The sequence below is a fragment of the Myotis myotis genome, unplaced genomic scaffold (assembly GCF_014108235.1).
Source record: "Myotis myotis isolate mMyoMyo1 unplaced genomic scaffold, mMyoMyo1.p scaffold_m19_p_14, whole genome shotgun sequence".
In the NCBI taxonomy this organism is placed as follows: Eukaryota; Metazoa; Chordata; class Mammalia; order Chiroptera; family Vespertilionidae; genus Myotis; species Myotis myotis.
This window is the reverse complement of record NW_023416318.1, coordinates 33,832,314-33,851,714: the sequence shown is the minus strand read 5'-3', so window position 1 is coordinate 33,851,714 and position 19,401 is coordinate 33,832,314. Positions and strand designations below refer to the sequence as shown.

Below are 19,401 nucleotides of genomic sequence, written 5' to 3'. Positions count from 1 at the left end.
ACTAAAGTACTTTGGTTTAGCTAGGATCCAGAATATTACACTTAGTTATACTTAATTTTTTTCTGTCCTAAAATAAAATTCCTGTGTAGTATTGGGAAATGTTGGAGGAATACATGGTTGGCATAGTAAAAGTAAAACAAGCAGTAAGTTGTGCTTTTGTTTAGCTTGGATAACAGAGCTCTATTTTATTTAGAAAATTCACAGACCTGAAACTTGCACAAATTGTTAGATACTGAATTTTAAACTCATGTTGTCATTAAACTCCCACGTATCTCCCCCTCCCCAACTGGCCTCTAGTTTAAAAATGTTGATTATGCACAAATACTGTCTTTTCTTAATGTAATGTTGGAGCAAAAAACAGAACTTTGTATTCACTAATATCATGAATTATCATGGCTCTGAATTAATGACAACATGAGTTTAAAATTCAGTATCTAACAATCTTACCTAAGCCTTGAAGCTTTATTCTGAGGAGAAATAAAACAGGATGTTACTAATTTAAACAATCTCTTCACTCTTAAATTATATGTAATTGTTCATTTCAACTTTCATATTAATTTTTTTTAATATATTTTATTGATTTTTTACAGAGAGGAAGGGAGAGGGATAGAGAGTTAGAAACATCGATGAGAGAGAAACATCGACCAGCTGCCTCTTGCACACCCCCTACTGGGGATGTGCCCGTAACCAAGGTACATGCCCTTGACCGGAATCGAACCTGGGACCTTGTAGTCCGCAGGCCGACGCTCTATCCACTGAGCCAAACCAGTTAGGGCTCATATTAATTTAAATGTAGGAGAGCTACATATTAATTTAAATGTAGGAGAGCTACATTTTAGGCTCCATCTTTTTTTTGTTTGTTTTACAGAGAGAGAGAAAAACATCAATGGGTTGCCTCTCATACTCACCTCGGCTAGGAATCAAACCCACAACCTAGATATGTGCCCTGACCAGGAATTGAACCTGCGACCTTTCGATGTATGGGATGACACTCCAGCCAGCTGAGCCACACTAACTAGAGCAGGATCCATAATTTTTGGTTTCAAATATAAATATCCCTCCATGTTTTATTGGGTCCCATTCATACTTTAGAATATATTCATGTATTCATATAATCTCTTCAGTTCCTAGGTATCAGCAGCTATATTCTGGATTATGGGAGTTTTGTGCGACATGAAGAGGAAGGGACATTTTTAGAACAAAAAGATAAATTTGGGTGGATATGGGAATTTTGCTACCTTGAAAGCACTGAGTGTCAAAGGTCAAATGAGTCAGGAATTGGGAGAAAGGCATTTAGAAAAGTAGATAAAAGGACAGGACAGAAAGGAAATACTTTTGCTACCTTTTTCCCTCACTTAAATTTCTGTAGCAGAAACTTTTGTCATCTTGTTGATATTGTTAAAATATTAAGACTATCTTGGATTGCCTCCTACTCTAACTTTTCCTGGTTTTGATAATCATTCTGGTACAGGTTAAAAGAAAGATAAAGAGAAGAGAATAAACTCTGACCTTTCTAAGTACCTCTCCTCTTCATCACAGTATTTCTTTGTTCCATAGACATTTAAAGTATATGCTGCAAATGCTAGTAGAGAAAAAAAATTTTTTTAACATATTTTTATTGACTTCAGAGAGGCAGGAAAGAGGGAGAGATAAAAACATCAATGATGAGAGTGAATCATTGACTGGCTGCCTCCTGCACACCCCCTACTGGGGACTGAGTCCAAAACCTGGGCATGAACCTTGACTGGGAATCGAACTGTGACCTTCTGGTTCATAGGTCAACGCTCAATCTCTGAGCCATACCAGCTGGGTGAAAAAATAATTTTTTTAATGTCCTCAGTTCTTTTTTCTTAAACTGGGAGACTTAAATTATGTGAATGAAAATCACGTTGGAAAAATAAATAGAAAGGAATTTAATTATGCTTTTATTTATTTTGTTTGTTCATATTAATGTATATCATGGAAAGTTGAAATTGGCAAACTTTAAAACAGGCCATTAATTTTAGCTTGTTTCATCTACTACAAAAACTTAGGAACAAAGTTATAAAATTATATACAGTTCATGCCTACCTCAAGGGACTATAATTTATTTTTTATTTTTTAAATATATTTTTATTGATTTCAGAGAGGAAGGGGGGGGAGAGAGAGAGAGAGAGAGAGAGAGAGAGAGAGAGAGAGAGAGAGAGAGAGAGAGAGAGAGAGAGAGAAACATCAGTGATGGGAAAGAATCATTGATCTTGATCGGCTGCCTCCTCATGCCCCCTACTGCAGGATCGAGCCTGCAGCCCAGGCATGTAACCTTGACCAGAATTGAACCTGGAACCCTTCAGTTCGCAAGCCCACGCTCTATCCACTGGCTAGGGACTATACTTTAAATACAAGAAGGCAAGAGGGGACTAGGGGACAATCCTCAAAATGAATTATTTGCTATCTCTGAATAAAAGTGGCTAGATGGCAAGTAGAAATCAACTTAGGGAAAAAAATTAAAACTGGAAAATATTTTTTAAAAGAATCTTTTATATTTCTGAAGAAAATCAGTTTTAGTAGTATATTCACTATATTTCAAGGAATTATACATTTAAAGGATTTTGGATTATCTTAATGTTGACTGTTTTAATAATATGGTACTTGTTCCTAGAAAGTCAGCCTTATCTGAAAAATTTTAAATGCCTGTAATTGACTTTTCTTTAGGATTCAGGTGTTCACTTATGTGTTATTGATGACTCCAATGAGCATATGCTTACTGTGTGGGATTGGCAGAAAAAGTCAAAAGGAGCAGAAATAAAGGTAAGTCCAAAAAAGTTTCAGTTATCTTTTAGAATACATTATTTGTTTTGCAGATCCTTGGAAGTATATTGTATATCCTTAATGTGCAGGAGCACACTAACTGGCCCTAATTATCAGCTTTATTAAGTTGTCATTTTATGCTATTAAGAATACCATTCTTATGGTATCTTAAGATAAAATATTCAAGCAACTTCAACCAATGTTAGTGATATTTCAAACACATTATGCTACTGAAATGACAAAGTAGATGGATGTTTAATCTCAAAATTAAGACAGTACTCTACTTGGCTACTGCTGCCTTTTTTTTTTTAAGATTTTTTTAATTGATATTTTGAGAGCAAGGCAGAGAGAGAAACATTGATGTGAGAGCAAAACATCAATGGCTGTCTCCTCTATGCCCCCTTCCAGGGATTAAACCTGAAACCCGTACATGTGCTCTGACCAGGAATTGAGCTGGCAACCTTTCAGTGCATGGGATGACACCCAACCAACTGAGCCACACCGTCTAGGGCAGGGGTGGGCAAACTTTTTGACTCGAGGGCCACAATGGGTTCTTAAACTGGACCGGAGGGCCGGAACAAAAGCATGGATGGAGTGTTTGTGTGAACTAATATAAATTCAAAGTAAACATCATTACATAAAAGGGTACGGTCTTTTTTTTTTTTTTAGTTTTATTCATTTCAAGCGGGTCGTAGTTTGCCCACAGCTGGTCTAGGGCGACTACTGCTGCTTTTTAAACAAAATCTATTATTTCATTTAAGCTTAAAAAATTTTAAAGGAAAAATTCAATCGTAGGAGTATGGGTGACATAACTGAAAAGCATATGTAATGATATGCATTGTTATAATCTTCTGTATATATAAAAGGCTAAGTGACTGACCATATGTCCGTCTGACTGTCCGACCGACTGGCCAGTACATATGATGCGCACTGGCACTCTCTCTATATATATAAAAAAGCCAAGCAACCTGAACGACCAGTCACCATGATGTGCACTGCGGCCAGCCAATCTGCCCAATGGGGTCAGGGCCAGCCGCCCAACCTCCCACATATCTCCCCCTCCCCAACTGGCCTCTAGATTTAAAAATGTTGACTCATGCATGCGCAATACATATAAAGCTCTGAAGTATTAACAGGATCTATGGAAGGAGAGGTTGTTCTGATTCCAAGAATTGATTTGTCCCCGTCTGACACTGGCCTCCCATTTAAATTAATTCAAAGACAGTTTCCCGTGATGCCAGCATTTGTGATGACTATTAATAAATCACAGGGGCACACTCTAGATGGAATAGGAATATTCCTACCTGAACAAGAAGTGCCTTCTTGTAATGTTTTTGGACATGGTCAATTATATGTTGTTTTCTCTTGAGTTCGAAGAGTATGTGATGTTAAAGTTGTAAATACTTTATCACAAGGAAAATTGGTCAAGCACTCTGAAAGTGCTTTTTCCTCCTAATGTGGTATACGGGGAGATATCAGAATAAGTTTAATCAATTTATCAGTCATTGTTTTTATCAATGTTGTTTTTATATCATGTTTTTGTTTTTATATCATGTTTTTGTTTTATATTTTTTGTTGTTGTTTTTATATGTTTTTTGCTGTTATTGTTTATTACTCTATATATTATTTTCATATACATGTTACTAATTTTTTTCATCTCTGACACTTCTATTATAGCAGTGGTTCTCAACCTTCCTAATGCCATGACCCTTTAATACAGTTCCTCATGTTGTGACCCCCCAATTTCATTGTTACAAATTGAACGTAATTAAAGCATAGTGATTAATCACAAAAACAATATGTAATTATGTGTTTTCCGATGGTCTTAGGCGACCCCTGTGAAAGGGTCGTTCAACCCCCAAAGGGGTCGCGACCCACAGGTTGAGAACCACTGTATTATAGAGAAAGGGCAAATAGCAATAATAAAATATGTCTTATAATTAATTTCCTTTCAATGTGCACGAATCCGTTCACCAGGCCACTCGTGTTACATAAAATGCAGCATCCTAGTATTTATAAAAAGCCAGGTGCCATCACAACTGGACGGACAACCAGACAGCTTGCTAGGGAGCTGAGGGAGTGGGAGCTGTGGGCCCTTGGCCGCCGGTAGTGCAGCGGCGGGAGGAGGGAGCTGTGGGACCAAAGGACCGGTCTGGCTCTCACGGCGTGCCGGGGTGGGGCCAGGGGCTGTGAGCATGGAGCTTCCCGGAGTGGCTGAGGCGGAGCATCCCGGGGCAGGGGCCGTGGACACGAGGTGGAGGAGCAGGGCAGGGGCTGTGAGCGTGGAGCTTCTCAGGGCGGTGAGGCGAAGGAGCCTTGCAGCGGGGGCTGAGGCCGAGGAGCCTCGTGGGGTGGGGGCTGTGAGCTGGAGCTTCAGGGCTGCTGAGGCAGAAGAGCATCGCAGGGCGTGGGCAGCAGTGAGGCCAAGGAGCCTTGCGGGGCGGAGACTGGTAGCGTTGAGCTCCCCCGGGTGGTGGAGGAGTGTCACCAAGGAGCCTTGCAGGGTGGGGGCTGTGAGCGTGGAGGTTTCTGGGGCAGGGGCCACAGAGGTGGAGGAGCAATGCTGGGCGGTGGACATGGCCCTGATTGCAGCTAGGCCTAGGGATCCTAACCTAACCGCGCACGATTTAATCGTGCGCTAGGCCTCTGGTATTTTATAATTGGTATAGAATAGTGTTGGTCCTTAGTGTGGATTGGTCGTAACTTGTAAAAGAGGAATGTAAGGTTAGCATTACAACAGCATTCACATGGGTCAGAAATGGCCTCCTCCTGACCGGCTTTCAGAAGGATTCAAAGTGACAGGATGACTAAAAAAAGCCTATGACATGTTTGCTGTACTCTTAAATAACATCACATTCCTCTTCAGTCGCACGCCCGCCCGCACTCTGTCTCGGCAGTTTTGTTCTGTATAAGCTTCAAGCTTTCAGCTTGGTCAAAAAGAGGTTATGTTTTCGAATAGCATAACTTTTTTATTGTACTTAAAAAGAGTATACGAAACCTCAAACTTTAAAAAATATAAATGAAGATACAGATAGTCTTTCAGCCATCATTCAGGGTAATTTAACATTGAAACATAGGGAAGTTATACCAAAGTGCAGTATGTGAATTTTGATCCTTTGTAGTAAAGGTTAGCAGATCTCCTTTCTAGGACTTTAAATGTTGTTGTTATTCAGAATTATATCTTATGTCCTCCATTGACAGCATGCAGCTGCCATAGCCTTAGTACTATCTGTTCTGTTCTCTATCATTTACCTATAGCCCAGATCTCTCACAGATCTAAACATATTTCTTGTTGCCTGCCAGGCATCTTTAATTGAATATCCTAACCCACAAGTCATAATGAACAGAACCAAATCTGTACTAATCATCTTCCTTAACTCCCAACCAGTTTCACCTTTCAGTGATTAACACCACATTCCACTTAGTTGCCAAAGATAGATATGACTCCTTTCCCTTGTTTCTCATGCCCAATCAGTCGGGGGGGGGGGGGGTGTTGTTTTTTTGTTTTAAATATATTTTTATAGATTTCAGAGAGAGGAAGAGAGAGGGAGAGATAGAAACATCAATGATGAGAGAGAATCCATTGATTGGCTGCCTCCTGCACGCCCCCTAATGGTGATCTAGCCCACAACCTGGGCATATGCCCTTGACCGGAATTGAACCTGGAACCCCTCAGTCCACAGGCCAATGCTCTATCCACTGAGCTAAACCAGCTAGGGCGGGTCTCGGGTTTGATTTCAGTTAAGGGCACGTACCTTGGTTGAAGGCTCGAAACCCAACCCTGATCGGGAGGCAACCAATTGATGTGTCTCTCTCACATCGATGTTTCTCTGTCTCTTCCCCTCCCTTCCACTCTCTAAAAATTAATAGAAAAATATCCTCATGTGAGGATTAACAACAACTAAAAGAAAAGAAATTAGGGAGACAGGCAGAGATCTTGGTCAGAATAAAGATTTAAAAATAAATTAATTAATTAAAATAAAAGGCAACATCATCCTGGAAGAAAGATGACGAATTTTTTCGTTGTTAATTAACACATTGTCTTTAAAATTTACTTTGACTTACTAATTCCAACCAAACATTGTGGAAACTATATAACAAAAAAGGGTACTATCCTTTTCCCTCCTAGGGGGAGAAAGCATTCAGATTAGATTGTTTGAGTTTTATTCATGTGCCTGTACAAGCTGTAGCGTCCAACTGTTGGTAGTAGAAATGTAAAATTGAAGCCATGGGGGAATTTTTTTTTAATTAGCTCAGTTGTTTCAAGTGTCATTTTATTAGTATAAGAATGTAAAAGATATTTTATTTAATTCACTTTGTTTACAAGATTACCATGTTTACCATATTGGTTTGCAGTGAAGAAATGCTTCCATACACATAAAACACACCTTAGTGATCACCCTTGTAGGTGAGCACCAGCTACCAACAAACAGCTGCACAAGCATATAGATTTCACCTCACCATTAAGTTTGAGTAGCTGCTTTTATCATAAAACATCAATTTAGTAAGAACTCAGTTATGACTGACTGAACATATTGAAAGGTAGGGTTTTTAAGACATCCTCAGTTCAGTAATTTCAGTGAAAAAACTACTTGTAATTCCTTTGGACGCTTGTGCCTATTCCTTTTTTCTCCTAGTTGTTTTAACACATTGTATGCGGGAAACGTATTCATACATTTTACGTTGACTGGTAGCGTTGACTGGTAGTAGAGCGCGGGACACGTATTAATACGTTTTTTATAGACTAGCGGTAGAATGCGGGTAACGTATAAATACGTAAACTAAAGTTATCGTAATTTTACTGAACGTTGCCATTTGCACAAAAAATTAGCAAAAATGGCCCGCGCCACCTGTTAGCACGTGATAAAAACTACCCGCAAACAATGTGTTAAACTTCTATCTTTTCTAAGTTTTCTTTTTGGGGAAATGGCATAAAAGCTCTTGGGGGGTTTTTGTTTTTCATTTCTGTATGACTCAGTAGTGCCCATTCTATATGCTTTTAGCCTAAGGGTGAATCTCTAAATCAGTAATAAATTTTCTTAAATGAATGAGTGGTTAATAATAATAGTAAAGAGAAAGATAAGACTTTTTAAAAATCAAAATGGCAGTATCTTGAAGACAAATGTATATTGTTCTTATATTTGATACTTTTAGTGTACTTTTCCCTAAATGTGTAAGAAGCTAAAATAATCTAAAACTAATTCATTTGAATGTCTTTCTAATGCAGTTATCTACACTAATAAAAGAGAAAAATGGTAATTGGCATACAGCGCTACCCTTTTCATTGGCTAATCAGGGCTATATGCAAATTAACTGCCAACTAAGAGTGGCAGTTAACTGCCAACAAGATGGCGGCTAATTTGCATATGTAGGCACAATGCAGGGAGGCGAAAGGGAAAGCAGGAAGAAGCCCCCTGCCACTGACAGTGATCGGAAACCCAGGGGGGAGCTAAGAGCTGGGGGGCAGGGCAAAGGCGGCCCCAGGGCCGCCTTTGCCCTGCCCCCCAGCCATGATCGGAGAATCAGGCGCCTTTGCCGCCCTGGCCAGTGATAGCAGGAAGTAGGGGTGGAGCCAGGGATGGGAGCTGGGCACGGTCGAAGCTGGCAGTCCTGGGAGCTAGGGGTCCCTTGCCTGGGCCTAAAGCGAAGCCCATGATCGCGGGGCTGCTGCAGCTGTGGGTCCCCGCTGCCCGGGCCGGACGCCTAAGCCAGAGGCGTTAGGCCTGGGCAGGGGCAGAGCCTGCAACCGCGGGGAGCTGGGGGTCCCCTGCCCAGGCCTGACACCTCTGCCGGAGGCCTCAGGCCTGGTCAAGGGGCCGATCCAGTGATTGGTGATCGGAGGGTGATGAGGGTCAACTCCTCTGGCCGAGGCATCAGGCCTGGGCGGGGGGCTGGGGGTCCCCTGCCCAGGCCTGATGCCTGGGCCAGAGGCATCAGGCCTGGGTGGGGGGCGGAGCCGGGGATTGGGGGGATATGATGGTCCCCTTGCCCAGCCCTGAAGCCTGGGTCAGAGGCGTCAGGCTTGGGCGGGGGGTGGAGCAAGCGATCAGAGGGAGATGGGGGTCCCCTGCCCAGGCATGATTCCTGGGCCAGAGGCCTCAGGCCTGGGCGGGGGCCAGAGCCAGTGATCGGGGGGAGATGGGGGTCCCCTGTCCAAGCCTGACACCTCTGGCGGAGGTGTCAGGCCTGGGCAAGGGGCCGATCAGGCGATCGGAGGGTGATGGGGGTCTACGCCTATGGCCGAGGCATCAGGCCTGGGCAAGGGGCAGAGCCAGCAATCGGAGGGGTCAGGGGGTCCCCTGCCCAGGCCTGATGCCTGGGCCAGAGGCATCAGGCCTGGGCTGGGGGCAGAACCAGTGATGGGGGAAATGAGGGCCCCCTGCCCAGGCCTGACGCCTCTATCAGGATGGGCAAGGGGCCGATCCTGCGATTGGAGGGTGATGGGGGTCAACGCCTGAGGGCTCCCAGTATGTGAGAGGGGGCAGGCTGGGCTGAGGGACACTCCCCCCCCCCCACACACACACACCCAGTACACGAATTTTGTGCACCGGGCCCCTAGTCTATATATATATAAAGATCCAGGGGCCGTCACATCCGAAACAACCGAACAGACGACCGAATAGGCTGAGTGGGGCAACCAGGCCGGCAGGGGGGTTAGTGAGGGACAACCAAATGACTGAACAGCATGTTGTTTGGGGCGACCAGGCCGGCAGAGGGGTTAGTGAGGAAAGACCAAATGACTGAACATCATGTTGTGTGGGGCGACCAAGCCAGCAGGGGGGTTAGTGAGGGACGACCAAATGACTGAACAGCATGTTGTGTGGGGCAACCAGGCCGGCAGCGGGGGGCTGTGAAGGGTGACCAAATGACCGAATAGCAGACTGCGTGGGGCAACCAGGCCAGCGGGGGCAGTTGGGGGCGACCAGCTGGCAAAGAGGGGCAGTTGGGGGTGACCAGGCTGGCGGGGGGGCAGTAAGGGGTGACCAGGCCGGCAGGAGCGGGGCAGTAAGGGGTGACCAGGCCAACAGGGGGCGCAGTAAGGGGCGACCAGGCCAACAGGGGGCACAGTAAGGGCCAATCATGCTGGTGGGGGGACAGGGGTGATCAGGTTGGCAGGCAGAGGCGGTTAGGGGTCCTGGATTGGAGAGGGTGCAGGCTGGGCTGAGTGCGCCCCCCCCACCCCCGCACAAATTTCGTGCGCCGGGCCTCTAGTTATATATAAATAATATAAAAAATGATATAAAAATATGAAGACACCAAATTTAAATCATTATTATAAAAATTTATTGTTACAAATGTTCAAGAAAATAGATCCTAAAATTTTTTCCTGTCTTTATCCATAGCTGTAATTGGTTCTTGATGGAGATAAGAGTATACATTCATCTAAAGCTTTATTTCTCTTTCCACAGACAACAAATGAAGTTGTTTTGGCTGTGGAGTTCCATCCAACAGATGCAAATACCATAATAACATGTGGTAAATCTCATATTTTTTTCTGGACCTGGAGTGGCAATTCACTAACAAGAAAACAGGGAATTTTTGGGGTAAGGACCAGAATATTATAAATTTCATTATAAAACTTTAATATTTAATTGTTGAGTGAGCATGGAGTCATCATGCCAAAGGGAAAACTGAAAATTCTCTCTCTTTTTTTTTTTGTAGAAATATGAAAAACCAAAATTTGTGCAGTGTTTAGCATTTTTGGGGAATGGAGATGTTCTTACTGGAGACTCAGGTGGAGTTATACTTATATGGAGCAAAACTACTGTAGAACCCACACCTGGGAAAGGGCCGAAAGGTACAGTATTCTCATATTGTCACTCCTTTTTAATTTGCACATATTGCTATTGCACTTTCATCTTTACCCAGACCAGGAAAGGCTGCAGTGAAACAGTAGGAGAACCACTACCATACCTTATGTTTTAAGGTTCTTCATAATCTTTTTAAAATTAAAATATTTACTAATTATTAAGCATATGTAACCTACATTTGATCCTCCTGAACATTTCCTTCTAGGAGGTTAATCTATAATAATAAAAGCATAATATGCTAATTAGACCAGGCATCCTTCCAGTTGACCTTCTGAACAAAGCCGAGGATGCGGCGAAGCCTGGGTCCTGGGTGCCAGAGGGAAGCCAGTGCCGGCAGCCAGAGGAAGGAAGGCCTACTGTTGCACAAATTTCGTGCATCGGGCCTCTAGTTAAGAAATAATTAGAGAGGTGATATAGATATGTTAATTTAAACAGTGTAAAATTAAGAGAGATCATTTGATCTGCTGAGTTTTTTGAAGACTTCACAGAAGAAGTGTTATTTAAGATTAAGCCATAATGAGTGCACAAGACTACAAAAGGTATGGAACTTTGATCTCTGTTGTGATCTGGGTTCACACATTTATTTCACTCCATACATGAAATCCTTCCCAGCCACACCTACAGAATTGTAACCCCAAATATAAAGGAAGAAACAAAATTCTCAGCAAGTTTGCCTGTAACAGTCACGTAAGCAGAGCACAATATAGACCATTTCATGTGCCTGGCAGTTTACAAGATTAGACTTCCCATTTCCTGTGTTTGCATGTGTAGATTTTCTTTGCACAAGTTTTTCAGACAAAAACCAAAATAAAAACAACCTCTGAACCTTTCCCTGCCTCTCCCACCTCAACATGCATTAAGCTAATGAAGAGTGGATACATTTACACCCAAACTCTGTTCAGTGCCAGAGGATAACCTGTCAGTAAGTCACAGTTGTGATATACAATGCTGTTCTGGGCATTTCAGATACGAACACATGTGCCCAGGAAAAGGAAAGAGAAAAAGCGGGAAAGGTAGAACTGTTTCAAAACACACACATTCCACATGTAAGTGAGATCATATATAGCATTTGTATTTCTCTGTCCTGTTTCATTTAACATCATGTTCTCAGGACTTTATATTGTTACAAATGGTAGGATTTCCTTCTTTTTTATTCCATTGTGTGTGTATGTATTTATGTGTGTAATATTTGTGTGTATATACATATACACTACATTTTCTTTATTCATTTCTCTGTCATTGGACACTTAGGTTGTTTCAGTATTTTTTCTTTCTTACAGGGTATGAAATAGTTCAATTTTTCTTATATGAAGTAATTCATAATTTTTAAGAGAGGGAGGGGAAGTTGATTGTATCCCCACCACCATTAAAATGTTCATAGTTCTTAAATCTAAGTTCCTTTTAGGAACTAAGTAACAAACCACCATATTTTGGTTTGTTTGTTAATCCTCACCCAAGGTTATTTTTTCCATTGATTTTTAGAGGGAATGGAATGGAGGGAGAGAGAGAGGAGAGAGAAGGAAGAGAGAAATCGAAATGAGAGAGACAGATCAATTGGTTGCCTCCCGCATGCGCCCCCACCGGGGCTGGGGATTGAAACCGCAACCCAGGTATGTGCCCTTGGCCGAGAATAGAACCCACAGCCCTTTGGTGTGTAGGCCAAGGCAGCACACCACCATTTTACCTGCTCCAAATAATTAATATGGGCCCATTTGTCCATTTGCTAAGAATATAACATAAATTTTAAAGTCTCTGACATTTGATTCTATAGTTAAACAGGCACGGGAAGCCCTCCAAACATCTTTATTTGGCAGTCAAGGTAAACTTGCTTTTTATGAAAGCTTTGTTCTGTAAGAGATTAGAGAAACAAGGGGATTTGCAGTTAAGCTTGGATAGATGTGGCAGTGATTACACCTGGAGGTACAATAGGTTTTTAAATTCAAGGATAATTATTTTTCTTGGCTAGTATTTCAAACATTATTTGGCTTGAATTAGAATGTCAAATATAGGCTCAATGAAGCATTTGTTCTTCAGTTTTATTTTCTATTTTGTAACATTCCATCATTCTAGGAATACCTTATATGTTTGACAAGGTTTTGTCATGTTCGAAGGTATGGAAAACTGAATTAAAAATAGAAAAACTAGCCCTAGCTGGTTTGGCACAGTGGATAGAGCGTCACCCTGCAGACTGAAGGGTCCCAGGTTTGATTCCAGTCAAGGGCACATGCCCGGGTTGCAGGCTCGATCCCCAGTGGTGGGGGGCATGCAGGAAGCAGCCGATCAATTTTTCTCTCTCATTGATGTTTCTAATTCTCCCTCTCCCTTCTTCTCTAAAATCAATAAATTATATATATATATATAAACTATTTCATTTTTATACGTTCTGATGGAGATCTATGAATCTCCACACCTCTGCTTTTCGTAATTTCTTTTATGGTACTTTAAGACTGCTCTTGTTAATTTAACCGTGCATGAGAAAATAACTCTCCACCCCACCCCCCTTTTAAATGCTCAAATAAAGCCAACAATACTCTCAGAAAATTCATATGCCTCACATGTCCTTTCTCTTTTGGTAATTGGCTAACTATTCTACTTGGACAAAATTATATTGTTCAGTGTTTAAAGTATTTTTAAGTGATGAATGTTGGTGTGAACTGACGCACTTGATCTTAATAATAAAGTTGTTGGAGTTCTGCTTTAATTCCACTAAATCAGGCAAGCTTTACTCCCAATCAGTCAAGTCCTTTCCTTTCTCTCTACCAGACATGCCCATCTGTTATTTGTACCACTAGCACCCTTACACTGAATAATTTTTAGAGTCAACTATAGCATTTCTTTCTTTCTTTTTTTCAGGATACCAAAGCCCTACAAATTTTAATTAATTTTTATTTATTTATTACTGATTTTAGGGTGGGAGCAGGAGAGAAACATTGATCAGTTGCTGGGATTGAACCAGCAACCCTTTGGTGCACAGGACAACACTCAACCAACTGAGCCACACTGGCCAGGGCTAGTTAATTTTAAAAATATAATGTCAGCTCAAATAGAAAAATGAATAAAAATAAACAATTCTCAATAACAGATTCATTGAGATATAACATATATACCATAAAATTCCCCCTTTTAAAATATACAATTCAGTGGTTTTTAATATACTCACAGAGTTGTGCAGTTATCACCACTGTTTAACTTTGGAACATTTTATTCTCCTCTCCCCCCCCCCCCCCCCCCCCCCCCCCCCCCCCCCACCCCCCCCCCCCCCCCCCCCCCCCCCACCCCCCCCGCCCCCAGCCTCTAACAACCATTTGTCTACTTTTGCTCTCTGGATTTACCTGTTTTGGGACATTTCATATCAGTGGAATAATACATTATATGCCCTTTTGTGTTTAGCTTCTTTCACTTCAACCTTAATGTTTTCACAGTTCATCCATGTTGTGGCATGTGTCAGTACTTAATCCCTTTTTATGGCTGAATAATATTCCATGATGTGGACATGCCACGTTTTGTTTATCCATTCATTGGTTGATGAATGATTTTAGAAAATGAGCATTTCCCTAGTTTTATTGATATATAATTGACATATACCATTGTATAAGTTTAAGGTATACCAAATAATGATTTGACCACAAGTTTAGTTAGCATCCATCACCTCACATAGTTAAAATTTTTTCTCCTGATGAGAACTTTTATGATCTGCTTTCTCTGCAACTTTCAAGTATACAATACAGTATTGTTTACTGTGGTCATTAAATTCCCAGACCTTATTTACCTTATAACTGGAAGTACGTATCTTTTGTCCACCTTCACTAATTTCCCCCACTGAACAATTTTTAAACTTGTAACTTCTTTACTTTTCTAAAGGATCTAAGGTCTATTTATTGACTTAACTTTGGCCAAATTTAAACAAGGCTCTACCTTCCCATTTTGAGCCTGGTAACCAATTCTGCAAAATAATTGTCTTCCAAAAAGCTTAACCTCTTGCTCTACCAGCCTCACTAGCCAGATAAAGAGCTTCTCTGAATAAGGTCTGATAAATACCAAAGGAAAAGGTTTGGGTACTAAAATCTTATCCTCACCTTTAAAAAAGAGAGTCTGATGATTGTGTGTGTGCTCATGTGTGTATGTATGTATGTATGTAATCCCCTTTTATGTACCTGCCTTGTCCCTCGCTGGCTATTTGTAAAATTCTGTGAGCATACAAGAAAGCTGGCCTGTCATTCAACTATCACATTGATACAGCTTTAATTTAAAATACTTCTCTGGTTGGTCAAAACCCACTACTCCAGGCCTCTAGTGCCCACATCTGCCCAGTGCCTTTCCCAGTCTCCATATCTCAGCAAATAAAGGGGGTAGTCCTTGCCAGAGCTGGTAGGTCAACAGTCATTGCTAAATGTTAAATACTGTTACCTCAGCAGGAAATTAAAGCTTTTTGCAAACTTAAGGGTACATTGAGTGAAGAGCCTTGAGCCCTATTCACAGCTTTGTCACTAGCTAACTATGTGGTATTGGTTAAGCCATTTCTACACCTGTGTGTCCTCAACTCTAAAATCAGAAAAGTGATACTATGCTAACTACCATAATAAGATGATTATAAGAGATTGTAAAGTTCTGAGTATCCCCTGTTGTCTATAGAATTGTCACTACTCTACCCTTTTGTAAGAACGTGTTTTGAAATATTTTCAAAGTAACAATATTGACATAAATACAAAAGGTTGTATTAAGCTACACTACCAGCCTTGCATAACTTGCTGAAAATAGGTGTTTGATTGTTGAGTTGTAGGCACTTTTGAGTAATCACTCTATACCAGTGGTTCTCAACCTGTGGGTCGCGACCCCTTTGGCAGTCAAACGACCCTTTCACAGGGGTTGCCTAAGACCATCCTGCATATCAGATACTGACATTACGATTCATAACAGTAGCAACATTACAGTTATGAAGTAGCAACAAAAATAATTTTATGGCCAAACCGGTTTCGCTCAGTGTATAGAGCGTCGGCCTGCGGACTGAGAGGTCCCAGGTTCGATTCTGGTCAAGGGCATGTGCCTGAGTTGCGGGCTCATCCCCAGTAGGAGATGTGCTGGAGGCGGCTGATCGATGTTTCTCTCTCATCGATGTTTCTAGCTCTCTGTCTCTCTCCCTTCCTCTCTGTGCAAAATCAATAAAATATATTTTAAAAAAATAAAATGAAATAATTTTATGGTTGGGTCACAACATGAGGAACTGTATTTAAAGGGCCAGAAAGAAGGTTGAGAACCACTGTTTTATACAAATGGTCCCCAGCTTACTGTGGTTTGACTTACAGTTTTTCAACGTGACTGTGGTGCAAACGTGATGTGCACTTTGGTAGAAACCAACTAGGCTAAGCTATGATGTTTGGTGGATCAGGTGTATTAAGTGCATTTTCGCCATACAATGGGTTTATCATGATGTAATCCCATCTTAAGTCATAAAGCATCTATTTTCTCCCAGAAAGCCACTAAAGTTTGAGGGGAAATGTTATCACTAGTGTTTTTATTTTTTCCTAATCTTATTAGGTGTTTATCAGATCAGCAAGCAAATCAAAGCTCATGATGGCAGTGTATTTACACTTTGTCAGATGAGAAATGGGATGTTATTAACCGGAGGAGGAAAAGACAGAAAAATAATTCTGTGGGATCATGATTTGAATCCCGAAAGAGAAATTGAGGTAAGGATGGGAACATAAAAATTATAATGTTAAACCCTCTAAACTAATGTCTTCTGTCCCACTTTAAGATAACTTATACTTTCTGGGAAGTTGGTGCATATCCTTGTCATTTCATTTCCTCAGAATGAAAAGAAAAAAGAAACCAATCATTAAACAAAATAATTTGAAAGCATTTAAAAAAAAAAAAGATTGGGCAGAATAATTAACTTACTTGTTTATTTCTAAGGCTTTTTATGCAAAATGACTAATTTAATTTTAATACTGAAAATAATCATTTCAACAGTGAGCTTAATGATAGTAGATAATTATCTATGCTTCTTTCTTCTTCATGGTGTGGACCCAGGTGTATTTATAAAACCTGACAGGTATTATGTGTACTGTGAAAGGTATTAAATGCTAATTGAATTGAGGTCTCAGATGGTAGAACAGTTAAGAATTGTATTTTAGATCAATAATTCTCAAAGCAAGGGCAAATTTCTTGCTTTGATATTGACTCTTTTTGAGTGACTTAAATTTTGAACTTATGCTCATTGTATTCTAAACATGTTTTCCAGACAAAATCTCTAAAAAGAGGATCCTGATAGTACTGCTCTTGGGTTTTATCTTCAAGAAGATAGATAAGAAAGAATTGCTTTATCTCAGCCTTAAATTCATGCTGTTTCTTTTCTTCACAGATAACTCATACCCTCTGTAGTCAAGCTATACCATCTAGTTTATCCTCCTTTTGCCATTTCTAATGTAAATTTGGATTACTTTTAGAATTCAGTTCTTTGTGCTTTCAGGAATAATTTTGGGGTCATACTTCATAAAGAAGGAGTCATTCTTTGGTTTAAATGAGATTGATCTACCAAGGAGTCCTATTAATGAGTTATAACACTACTTATTATATTAACTAGTAGCCCGGTGCACAAAATTCGTGCGGGTGGGGGGGAGGCTTGTCCCTCAGCCTGGCCTGTACCCTCTCCAATCTGGGATCCCTCTCACAATCCAGGACCGTTGACTCCTAACCAGCTCACGTGCCTGCCTGATTGCCCCTAACCACTCTGCCTGCCAGCCTGCTCGCCCCCAACTGCCCCCACCCTGCTGGCCTGCTCGCCCCCCACTACCCCCCCCCACTGGCCTGCTCGCCCCCAACTGCCCCCCCTGCTGGCCTGATTGCCCCCAACTGCCCCCCTGCCGGCCTGATCACCCTAAACTGCCCTCCCTTCCTGGCCTGATTGCCCCTAACCGCCTCTGCCTCAGCCCCACCACCATGCCTTTGTCCAGAAGGACGTCCGGAAGGTCTCCCAGTCTAATTAGCATAATACCCTTTTATTAGTATAGATACTAGAGGTCCAGTGCACGAAATTCGTGCACGGGGCGGGGCGGGGTCCCTCAGCCCAACCTGTGCCCTCTTGCAGTCCGGGACCCCTCGCCCCTTACTAAGCCTTCCTGCTCACTGCTCCTTCCTTAGCACTGTGTGGAGGTGGGAGAGGCTTCCGCCACCACTGCTGTGTTCGCCAGATGTGAGCCTGGCTTCTGGCAGAGTGGCACTCCTGCCTTGAGTGTCTGCCCCCTGGTAGTCAGTGCGCATCCAGCGACTGGTTGTTCTGGTCCTTCTGCTGTAACAGTCACTTAGGCTTTTAGTATCTAGATAACATTCACTGAGAGTTTCCCATGTAATGGATTAAATGAGATTGATCTACCAAGGAGTCCTATTAAAGAGTTATAACACTTTATAATATACTGCTTTTTAGTTTACAGGGTAAGTAGCGTCTGTATTATTATTATTATTATTATTCCCATATTATATATAAAGAAACTTGTCTTAGGCCAAATGACTTGACCAAAATAGCATAACTATTAAGTAACAAAACCAGACCTTCCTCTCCTCCTAAGCCTTAACTCTTAAAATCATGTAAAATATATATTTAAAATGTACTGAAACAAAGAATGTCAATAATAATAATACATTATAACTTCTGTGTAATAAAATGAATTGAATAAATAAATTATCATTAGCATAAGATTACCATATTACTTTCAAATTTGGAATTTTGTCACTCATTACCCCATAATTGTTTTTAGCTATTAGTGCTGTTTTTGGGTTGTAATTAATGCATGTTAGTATGTGCATGGTGACATTACAGTGTGGGTTGTGTTTTTTTTTAGGTTCCTGATCAGTATGGAACAATCAGAGCTGTTGCAGAAGGAAAGGCAGATCAATTTTTAGTAGGCACATCACGAAATTTTATTTTACGGGGAACATTTAATGATGGCTTCCAAATAGAAGTCCAGGTAACTGTAATTTTAACCATTAACTGAATGTTTTTATGATATTTTGTTTCTTTTAACATAATAATAGGTGTATTTTATTTCAGGGTCATACAGATGAACTTTGGGGTCTTGCCACACATCCCTTCAAAGATTTGCTCTTGACGTGTGCTCAGGACAGACAGGTGTGCATGTGGAACTCAATGGAACACAGGCTGGAATGGACCAGACTCGTAGATGTGAGTAAAACAAAATTGGATTATAATCTCCCCACACAAATGCCCCAGACTAGCATTTGGAAGCAGCAAAAGTGAAAGAACTCAGCATTGGTTAAAACGAAGTGTTTAGTAAAGGGAAGAGTGTTTAGTCAAAAATATTCCATGAACCCACTCTGAAGAAGCAAATTAGCAGGGCAAAAGCTCAATTTTTCCATCAGTTTCCATAGTAAAAAGATTTCACCATGTACATGGAGCACTGTTCAGACATGTCTGGGTCTCTGGTGGTGGTGCAGTTGGATTCAGCAAGTGCTGCTCACTAACAGACTGTCTTCTTTTTGAATTGGTCTCTTACTGTATTTTCTCCCAACCCCACTGAGATACCCATCTTGTCTAGCCCAAAAGGTGTATACATTTTCTTTGCAGACTCTAAAGAACTATACAAATGTTTGTTGTTATTCTATTATTATTCCACTGCCTAGCCACAAGCTGGTTGTCCTTTCTCCTCACCACTCTGCCAGCGTACCCCTTCCTGCTCTGAAATTCTTTTTTCCTCTCATATCCACATAGCTAAAAGGATGTTGATTGGAATTCGATGTTTGTATGAAACAAGTTATTTTCAAATAGTTTTTGCTACTGTTCCTATAG

At 41.2% G+C, this 19,401-nt stretch overlaps 1 protein-coding gene across 9 annotated transcripts in view; it reads left to right on the top strand.

Moving 5' to 3' along the window:
* EML4 (EMAP like 4) overlaps positions 1-19,401 on the top strand; it is a 160,749-nt gene that overhangs the window by 113,564 nt on the left and 27,784 nt on the right. For all 9 annotated transcript variants that reach the window (XR_004971858.1, XM_036334748.1, XM_036334747.1 and 6 more), the window contains 6 exons: positions 2,692-2,787; positions 10,197-10,331; positions 10,450-10,585; positions 16,134-16,285; positions 18,437-18,562; positions 18,646-18,777. Coding sequence is in view for 8 of the 9 variants with exons in the window: in XM_036334748.1 (XP_036190641.1) it covers positions 2,692-2,787; positions 10,197-10,331; positions 10,450-10,585; positions 16,134-16,285; positions 18,437-18,562; positions 18,646-18,777 (777 nt within the window). In the remaining variant the exon portion in view is untranslated. The remainder of the gene's footprint in view (positions 1-2,691; positions 2,788-10,196; positions 10,332-10,449; positions 10,586-16,133; positions 16,286-18,436; positions 18,563-18,645; positions 18,778-19,401) is intronic.